General features: G+C 55.8%; 3 protein-coding genes across 5 annotated transcripts in view; 2 read left to right on the top strand and 1 right to left on the bottom strand.

Annotated features, from left to right (window-relative positions):
* LOC113207776 (trypsin I-P1-like) overlaps positions 1-3,771 on the top strand; it is a 44,467-nt gene extending 40,696 nt beyond the window's left edge. Inside the window, exons 2-7 of one of the 2 annotated variants that reach the window (XM_026424469.2) lie at positions 680-780; positions 918-1,021; positions 1,581-1,743; positions 2,379-2,498; positions 2,600-2,749; positions 3,009-3,771. In XM_026424469.2, the coding sequence (XP_026280254.2) occupies positions 680-780; positions 918-1,021; positions 1,581-1,743; positions 2,379-2,498; positions 2,600-2,749; positions 3,009-3,290 (920 nt within the window). In that variant the 3' untranslated portion in view covers positions 3,291-3,771. Of the gene's footprint in view, positions 1-679; positions 781-917; positions 1,022-1,580; positions 1,744-2,378; positions 2,514-2,599; positions 2,750-3,008 lie in introns of both variants that reach the window. The other variant, XM_026424468.2, reaches the window with a different exon arrangement.
* Positions 3,620-6,112, bottom strand: LOC113207778 (uncharacterized). Its single transcript, XM_026424470.2, has 3 exons — positions 5,876-6,112; positions 4,820-5,042; positions 3,620-4,467 (listed from the first exon to the last, which is right to left on the bottom strand). The coding sequence occupies exons 1-3, from the start codon at positions 5,902-5,904 to the stop codon at positions 4,375-4,377; spliced, it is 345 nt and encodes a 114-aa protein (XP_026280255.2). The 5' UTR covers positions 5,905-6,112; the 3' UTR covers positions 3,620-4,374.
* A 989-nt stretch (positions 6,113-7,101) lies between these two features.
* Positions 7,102-8,206, top strand: LOC113207772 (uncharacterized). 2 transcript variants are annotated; one of them, XM_026424464.2, is made up of 4 exons: positions 7,102-7,278; positions 7,405-7,473; positions 7,549-7,773; positions 8,022-8,206. In XM_026424464.2, the coding sequence occupies exons 1-4, from the start codon at positions 7,189-7,191 to the stop codon at positions 8,040-8,042; spliced, it is 405 nt and encodes a 134-aa protein (XP_026280249.1). In that variant the 5' UTR covers positions 7,102-7,188; the 3' UTR covers positions 8,043-8,206. The 2 variants fall into 2 exon arrangements, with proteins under 2 accessions (XP_026280249.1, XP_026280248.1); XM_026424463.2 differs by having other exon boundaries at positions 7,549-8,206.
* The last annotated feature ends 1,342 nt before the right edge of the window (positions 8,207-9,548 follow it).

The raw sequence follows: 9,548 nt of genomic DNA, 5'->3' as shown, positions 1-9,548 counted from the left end.
CGGCCGGTGGGCCAGTGCCGCCCACAGCCTGGGGAGTCATGTCGGTGCGAGCGGTGCGTCCGAACCGTCCCTCTCGCTGCGCCTGCTCGGCCTGCTCCCTCAGGAGGCCCTGGAGTCACATTTTCGGTGCGCATCCCCGTACGCCTCCCCGGCGCTGAGTGGGCGCTGGCCGCGCCCGCCGGGCTGCACGGCAGGGCGCGTTTAATTGAGTAACGCGGCGGTACTGACAATCGAAGTCTGGGGGTCCCCGTTGGTGCCCGCTGGTCCCCGTACACTGGGTACACTGCCGGGGACATTGGGATTGATGATGCCCTGGCACGCGCGCGCCCGCGCCGCTGCAGATGGACAGGGAATGCTCCCTAGATTTAGTTCTTTACAAGAAAATATAACCGGGAAAAGACTGGACGTAAACAATCTACCCCAAATGGTCGATGACCATTAATACAAATCCAAAAAATCGAGTTCATTGTTTCTAAACAAATTTGTCAAATCAAAAAATCAAGTTCTTTCTTTTCTAATCAAATATGTTTATGGCGGTGAACATGACAACGAGCCCGAGGTCGAGTGTGCTAAGTACCACTCCCACTCTCACACCCCTCCCCTCTTCCTTTCCCCTCATTTCCCTCGCTCTCATGTACCCCGCTATTCAATTTTATATTCCTTTATTGCCTTGCCCAAGGTTCGTCGATATCTCTACCGGAAGCGAAGGCCATCCTGGACAAATGGCGACCGGAGGTCCATGGCGCGGTCGCCGTAAAAGTCGGGGAAATCCCGTACCAGGTGAGTCTGCGAGGATCATCATCCGTCACCCCCCGCAGCAGCCGCGCGGCGCTACTCCCGGGGGCGTGCGGTGGCGCGGCGCCCCGTGGAGTAGCGCCGCCGACGCCGACTCTGACGCCGACACTGACTGTCCGCAGGCCTCCATCCGCCTGTACTCGCCCGAGGCCAACCAGCACAAGTGCGGCGGTGCCATCATCAGCCCCTGGCACATCCTCACCGCCGCGCGCTGCATCTCCTATGCGTGAGTGCCGACATAACAGCTGGGGCTGAGGAATTTTAAAGTCTGAATTTTTTCAAAAATTAAAAAAAAAGAAAAGGTTTCCAGAAAAACTAAAAAAGTTTTTAGGAAAACTCTCAGACTTAAAAATGATTCTTATAAAACTTACCAAAAATACAGTTTTCTGGGAAATTAAAATCCCTAGGATGGCTGCACGTCCCCATCACTGCACTGGCAAAACAACTGTGCATAATTTAAACACCAACTTGTGCAAGTTATGATTTTAAACATTACATGTCGTTTAACTCAAGTTGCACACTTGCGTGGTGTGCACATTTTAAACGTTTTGTACAGTTTAAATTCTACACATTTGGACACACAAATTTAGGAACCTTATGGTGTGCAGCTGCTATCCTTTTCGGAAGTGTTGAAAGTTTAAACACCAATTGACGTTTAACCTAGTTTAGACACCACAATGTTTTGAGAAAATATGCACACTTGAACCTAGACACCAATTTGGCGTGCAACATTAAACACTTGTTTTACCAGTGTGCTAACCAGAGTAAACAAACACCTCCCGCAGGTCACCCCTCGCACCCGAGTCGGTGTTCGTGGTGGTCGGGGCGGTCAAGAGGTCCTCGCTGGACGAGGGCGACGTGGACACCGTGGTGCGCAAGGTGGCCCACATCGCCAGGCACCCGGACTTCAGCTCCCGCGACCAGCGGAACGACCTGGCGCTTCTCACGGTACGGCGTATTCGTTGCTCCTCTTTATTCTGCCGGCCTGGCCAGGCAATTTGCAAATAGCCGTTTTATCCAAAGAGGTTTCGCACAGTCGCCCAAACATGACGAATTCTTTCCCTGGCCAACCTCAAAATTCAAAATTTGAACTTGAATTTTGATAACAGTAAAGAATTTGTCCCTGGACACTTACTAGCGTATGGCGTTGCCACATCGTTTGGATAAAACGTCCACCGTTGCTGCACACCCTAGATTTACAGTGTAGGTATACTGTACCGCATGCACGAGTGCGGGCGGGCTTGTCTATCGCCCCTGTCCACGGCGCCTTACGAGTTGAGCGAATAGGCAACCCGCCCGCACTCGTGCATGCGGTACAGCATAACTACAGAAGTGCGCGGCGTGAATCAGCCACCTGGTATGTGTCGGTGGGTCGCGGCATGCACGCGCCGCACGCACTGCTCGTAGTGATGCTGCTCCGGCGTGCACGGGCGCGGGCGGGCTGCCTACCCTCGCAGCGCACGGCGCTCTGGGCCCCCGGCCGGACCCCGCCACGCGCCCCGTGCCGCTGTGCGCTGCAGAGGGCTGGCGCACGCTCTCGCCCGTTGCGCTCGGCATTGAACCTGTGACACTGACCCCCACAGCTGAGCGTGGCGCTGCCCATGCACAAGATGGACCGGGTGGCGCAGATCCCGCTGCCCGTGGGCGACATCCAGGTGCGCGTCGGCACCACCTGCGTCGTGAGCGGGTGGGGTAACAACACGGTAAGCGGTAACACGGTAAGCGTTGGGACGGAGGCTTGGAGCAGCCCCTCCAGGCCGCCGGCGTGGGTCGTCTGACACGGTGCGGTGTGTCGTCTGCGCAGGGCCAGACGCTGATCGAGTCAGACGCGCTGCTCACCGCCGAGGTGCCCTTCATCGGCCGGGACCTGTGCGCCATGATGTACGAGCCCACCCAGCTGCCCGCCGGCGTCATCTGCACGGCGCACCAGAAGGGCGGCGCGGGCGCCTGCGTGGTGAGTCCCCGTCCTCGCCGAGGTCCTCATCGTGGCGCTCACCGTATGGTTCTACCCGTGGTCCTCCCAAGGCCCTCCCCGATGTCCTCCCCGAGGTCCTCCACCCGAGGTCCTCCCCCAGAGGTCCTCCACAAGGTCCTCCCTGAGGTCCTCCACGAGGTCCTCCCCGAGGTCCTCACGTAGGACTTCCCCGCGGCCCTCACCTATTTCTGCTATGAGCTGGGTGGTGAGCTCTAATCCACGGCGTTGTGTGTTCCAGGGTGATCCGGGCGGCCCGCTGGTGTGCAACGGCTTCCTGGCCGGCACCGTGTCCTGGGGCTCGGGGTGCGGCTCCAGCGCGCGGCCCACAGTCTACACGAGCCTGGCCGACCACGTGGCCTGGGTGCGTGACCGGATGGCGGACAACCCCCGGGCTGGCGGGGGCGGTGGTGGCGGCGGCGGCCGACCCGGCGGCTACGACTCGGGGGCGCGGGGGGTGACGGCGGCTGCGGTGCTCCTGGGGGCAGCCGCCCTGCTGCACCTGTGCAGAGACACGCTATAACGGCGGCAGTGACTGTGTAATTTAATGTTTACAGCTGTGAATAGGCACTAGTGAATAGTTGTAAGGGGCGTTACCGAAGTGAGTTGATGACCGTCTTCTAGCTCGTTCTCTAAAAGTAGTTTCGAAAACAACAATGAACGAGGCTTGACGATCGACCATGCCTTTTCTTCTTCCGTGAGTTGTCTCTTTCGTCTTGAAACGTACGTGTACAATTTATTATAAATACGGTTGTAATATTGACCGACGAACTGAGATCTTTAAACTAATTGTAAGATGTTTGTACAAAGATAAGCATAGATACTTTCTAAACGTGTAAATAAGGACAGTCGTTTTTAGGAAAAGAGATTATGTGGTTTATTGTTCAACAAAGACTATGAATTAAGCCACACCGTGAACATCATAATTTACTTGTCAATATAACTTAATATCACTGTTTAATCACTTAATGTACTATGTACATATAAACAACTAAGTAATACTTCATCGTGTATCTCCCTCTCATCTTTCTCACTCTCACTCTCACACTTTCAGTCATTGACACATCAGTACGAAGCTTATATATCACATTATTTCTGCAATTGGCGTTTATACCAGAAACGCAATTTTCACCAGGCACGCAGCACCGCAGACGTGTGGGCACTTGGTAGTGATGGTAGATAGAAGGCGTGGTAGAACTGCATCTGCTTGTCATGAGAACTGGTAGCACGCCTTGTAGTACAGATGCAGACCTCAGTACGGAAATGAACTTGGCCCAACGGGCGTGTTGCATCCACGGACACTGACCGGCCCACGTCCTGACTGTCAGTCGTTTGAATCACGAGTAATAACTGCGAGATCAATGGTGGTAATTCCCCCAATCCAGGGCCGACACAGGAGCCATCACATCTAACTGTGTGTCCGTGTGTGAGAGTTATTTTCCACGTGGAAAGTACGCCGTTTGACGAGGATCACCGCGGCGGCGGTGTGCGTGAGAACCGTCAGGCGGGCCGGGGCAGGGTGGGGCGACCGAGATGGCAGGCAGGCTGAAGGTAGAGCCGACCGCCCCTCCGGCGTACCCTCCCGCCCGGGCAGGCGGCGGGGCGGGCTACTCGGGCCGCTCGTCGGCGCTGGCGGAGAAGCTGATGGGGCCTGACTCGTTGATCGGGTGCGTCGTGGGGCCGAACGTCGTGCCGTTTACCTGGCGGGAAGAACATCAAAGTTTAACGGAGCGGCATGGCAGGTTGGGAGGGCAGGGTGGTCGAGGCGGGGCGGGGCGGGCGCGCCGGGGGGGCGGCGCTCCAGAGTCCGCTTCCTGTCGTCGCGAGCCCGCCGTGCGTACAGCGGCCCGGGCGCGGCGTGGCGCTCGAGGAAAGCCGCTCTTTGCGCGCAAACGGGTTGACGTCGAGAGGGTGACGCGGACGCGGTCACGGCACGTCGGCGGCGTGAGTGACGTCAGGAGGACCGCCACCGCGCCAGGATCATCATGAGGTCGCCGACTGCGTCCGGGTCGGGGGAGGAGGGGTGGGGTGCGGGGGAGGGGAGTCTCTCACCGTGACTGCCGGCACGGCGCGGATGAACTCGGTGGCCTCCTCACGGCCCAGGTCCCAGTCCCGAGCCACGCTCAGGATCAGATCGGCCACCACACTCCGACCGTAGTCCTCCGTGATCTCCTGGCGGAAGATGTTGTTGGTGCTGGCGTCCTGGGGCTGGGGCCGCGCCTGCAGCAGCGCCGCGCCGAGCAGAAGCAGCAGCATAGGCAGCAGCAGCACCGCGCTGTACAGAGAAGGCCGGGTTAGAGTCCATGCCACGGGCGTGGAGTGCGTCAGCAGCTACACGCCGTGTGTTTCGCCGTGCCAGAAAACGCACTGATATGCACGCGCCATACGCCAGCAGCGGAGTGCGGTGGGGTGCCTTTTGGCTTACCGCCGGCCAGCGCCAGCCCAAGCCAGCCCGAGCCAGCCCGCTGACCGCTCATGACGTCAACAGTGACCAAAGCCCCCCACGTGGATCGGCCCAGCCGAGCCGATCGGCACCGGTGACGACACCAGACATAGGGCAATATAGGTTTGCATAAAGTGAATTATTGTACCAACCAGAGAAGGGGCAAAGGTCGCTCTGGCATTATTGTTTTATCCATCTCCATTACCTGGTCAAGGTCGTCAGGCGGGGATCCCTGACCAGCACAACTAACTGACGATTGCCGATTCATCGATTCATTCTGGAATCTCATTCATTGCCGAGGGGGAAACGACTAAGGTAATCCGGCTGACAGCCGTTAGGTAATCTAGCAGGTGTAATCCGAAAAAAATCGAAAACATTCAGGGTAATCAGTTGAAATTTTAGGGTAATCCGGGACAATCCTAGAGAAAAGGCAACGTAATCCGGAGGAAACTCTAGAGGTAATACGGGTAATCCGTAATCCGGCTGACACCAAGTTTAACAGTCGTTCCCCCTTGTTCATTACTCAAGGTGTACCCAACCGAGGCTGCGGCTGTGACAGAGGGGCAGCAGCGAGTCGCTCCCGCAAGGCGTTTTGCACAGACATTCAATGTTATTTCTCCCCGATACGGGACGGGAACACACCCAGCACACATCAATCAACTCACCTGCTGAAATGCACTGTCCGGGGTGCCATCGAGTAGCCTCTGGTTTCTTGAGCGAGTCGTCAGAAGGCGAGAAACGCCGAGAGGGAGCGGCAACCGGCGGTACGGCAATTAAAAGTGTTCGAGAACGAGAAAGAAGCGCGCGGATCGGATTGGACTTGCTCGCGTTGCTCCTCACGGACCAGCTCGCTCGCGCTAAGCAGTGTTGACCACATGTGCGGGGACGAGGCGGGGGCCCCTGCTTTATATACTGAGTTACAGGTCTTCGCTGGAAAACCCGTCCGAGACGATCCCTGCTCCCTGGCGGGCCGGGCCGGGTCCCGCGGTCCCCTCCCCTCCCTTTGATCCCTGCCCCCCGTGAAGCGACGACGACGACGACAGGGCACCCAACCTTCGCAAGTACGACGTGTCGCACAACAAATGACGAGTGGGAAATGTCCACACGCCACACACACAAACAAAACGATGACTCTTCAAAATGAATCACGGACTCAAAACAGTTAGGAACGGGTTCAGTTTTATTTGTCATTTGAAACCGTGGGGTGCTAAGTCCAAAATTTTCCTGGATACGACACGGCAACCCCATCGATTTGGCGGCCAACAGCCAACAATTGGGATCGCATGAACCGGCATGAACTTATGAACTCCCAACTCTGTTTTGGGCGCTCCGCCCATGCGATCGCAATAATGGGGTCCATCCCAGTTCAGGCACCGTAAAAAACGGTCGTACCGGGTACCGGGCGAAGGAAAATTTTCCATGGAAGAATGAAAGATGTCGTACAATTACAATTCAAAATTGTAAATTTTATGAAGCACAGCGTGTCGACTTGGAATCGAATTAACGAGCATGTGTGGGAGGTTCGCTTCCTACGTGTTGCCCGAGGTGTTGCCCATAAAACCAGTTTATATACACCCCCTTCATATACGAAAACAAATTCGTGAAATTTTGGAAGTCTGTTAGTTGCTGACGGAACGAAATACTTCTCAAAAATAGAAATATATGGGCGTTTAACGGCTCTGTGTTGACTGCGCGCAGTAGCCGACGGGAAGTATCCTGTTATCCCGTGGAATACGACCGATGTCGATAAGGTGCCCGCTGTCGCGCCCACCCTCAGTAGAACGGCAGCCCTCCGGACAGGTAAGACCTGCCTTGTGCCCAAGATGTAGAGAGACCTGGTCGTGCATGGCTCGGTACCTGCAACTACTCTATCGCTGTGCTTTTATAGTGTAGTGAGGAACGCTTCTCTATTTTGCCTCAACAGCATTGACGGCGACGAGGTGTCGAGGCGACCGACGACGCCACGCCCAGGACTTCGATGGCCATCCCCGCGTCCCTGTTGCTTTTGCTGGCTCTGCTCGGCTCCACCGCGCTGGCCGATGCCGGCGTCGTCCCTCAGCAAGTCCGGGTGATTGTCCCCCACTTCTCTCATCTAAAAGAATATTCATTGCGAATTACCAACAACGATAATTATCCGCCACAACCATCACTCTTTTAAGAATTTTCCAGACTACAACTATTCCTTTTCTGACAGGGGCAGCCCGGGCCCCACAGGCGGCTAGTTAAATGCCCTCCTGGGAAGCAGTGCAGACCTGGCCACGCTGTACGTCTGCTCCTGCAGTGATGTCTCTGGATTCTACACTGTTTTGTTGATCCTAATGCGTGGTTCCGGTTCTAGCGATACCCGCAGACTGATGGCAATCTTAGCCCACGCGGATTTGAGGTGATCGGACCTATTGGATTAGTTGATCTGGAACCGATTGAAATCATCGAGCCTGTCGAAGTCATCGAGCCAATCGAAATCGTCGAGCCGGTTGAAGTCATCGATCCCGTTCACTATGTGCAGCCAGTGGAAGTGATTAGTCCCGTCGGTGTGGATGTTGTTCATCCTGTGGATGCGGGGGTGAGGTCTCCTCAAGTGGTGGTAGTGTACGATGACTACGACTATTACTACTAAGCGCCTCCATGACTAAATGCCTCCTGCGAAGTGCAACTGACCTACTCAAGCAGAAAAGAAGATAAAAGACCGACACACGGACATGAGAAACTACCTGCCACACGCATTTCCACTCATTAAGAGCTTACTCAGCACACTCGGAAAGGAAGGGCGAGTCTCAAAATTAAGACGTTGTGTATGTGTGTCTCTTTCAGGTTTATATAACCAATGATTAGAACTTCAAGATCAACTCAACTTTGACGCATAGTTTGGAGTTTCAGTTCCGCACGCAATAATACTTGCAAGCTGTGTACGATATCGCCAGCTATAGGCATGCAGTCCGACCGCGGCCGCTTCCGCCGCACTACTAAAATAAATAAAACGAGTTGAAAAACACAAACATCACGATTGCTCTCTCAAACGCGGCCGTCCGAGAGAGCAACGGCCGGGCGGGAAAACCACGCACGCCACGCGTCTCTCGAGAACCACTTCTATCGGTCCAGCCCAGGTCGTCCCCTCCCCTCCCCCAACCACCCCCGGTCTGGGCGCGTGTTCTAATTGGTCACATCATCATTATCATAATACATAATGCCACTAATGACGACGGCGAACCTGACCCTCCACACCCGGATCGACTCGATGTGGACCGGTCAGCGAAACTGAGGAAAGGGGAGGGGAGGGCGACCGCGCGATACTTCGCATTGGCGGACATTAGCGGGCATTGGCGGGCTTGTGTTTCACCAGGAGGGACCCTACCAGGCTTGCCAGCACGCCGCACATATGGGGGCGAGGGGGATTCCCTGTCCCACTTCTCACTTGGCGGGATTCCGTCTCGAGCCCTCGACTTGCAAGCCGCTTTTCCACAAGGCAAGGCACAGACAAACCCATAGCGTCACTCCGTGACACTGCGAGTGCAGTGGCACCACCACCTTTGTGAGGTGAGGGGGTTGCTCAACCTTGAGAGTTTCCAACTAGTTCAAATCGAGTACAACCTGAAACCTGACTATCTACATGCTGGGATTACCACGGATGACTGAAATTGATATAAATTAAAGATTACTATGTGGTTCCAATACTTTCCAAGATTACCAGGAGACTTTTTTCGTAAGACTTGTTTACTCAAGCTGGGCACATCCCTCGTCACATTCTCTCCGGGAAACTGTAGATGCAAAGTCACCGGCGGGGAGCGTGGTCCACGGACCAACGCACACATTGTTCCTGTAACACTTGCGTCCCGCACGTCCGATAAAAACAGGCGAATGATGTCACAGAGTTGAGCAAGGACAGACAGTACTGTACCGCGCGGTAAACGACTAATGTGTGCCCCAGGCCCCGACCCTGCCCGTCAGGCGCCGCCAGGGCACCGCGCGGAGTATGCGGTCGATGTGACGAGGGAAGGACACGCGGTGGTGTTTTTCCCGCGCTCGCCGGTCGCGGTGCTACTCCCTGTCCTGCCGTCGTGGTCGTGGGGTATCGGCGGCGGGAGTCCGGAAGCGCGGGGCGTCGCTGCTCGGGGTATCGCCACCGCCGCGTCGACCATACTATACCCATGACTATACCAGTCGGCTGACTTTCGCCGCGCACGTTCATAGCTATACTACACCGCACGGGTGCGGGCAGGTTGCCTACTCGTATGAGCCGCAGAAAGAGAGAGAGGGGGGAGAAGGGAGGGAGGGAGGAAGGGAGGGAGAAAGGAAGAAAGGAAGGAAGGAAGGAAAGGAGGTAATAAGGAAGAGAGGAGA

Source organism: Frankliniella occidentalis, unplaced genomic scaffold (genome assembly GCF_000697945.3).
Source record: "Frankliniella occidentalis isolate FOCC.00 unplaced genomic scaffold, Focc_3.1 Scaffold19, whole genome shotgun sequence".
Taxonomy (NCBI): domain Eukaryota; kingdom Metazoa; phylum Arthropoda; class Insecta; order Thysanoptera; family Thripidae; genus Frankliniella; species Frankliniella occidentalis.
Note: the sequence above shows the minus strand (reverse complement) of the source record. Positions and strands in the feature narration are given on the sequence as shown.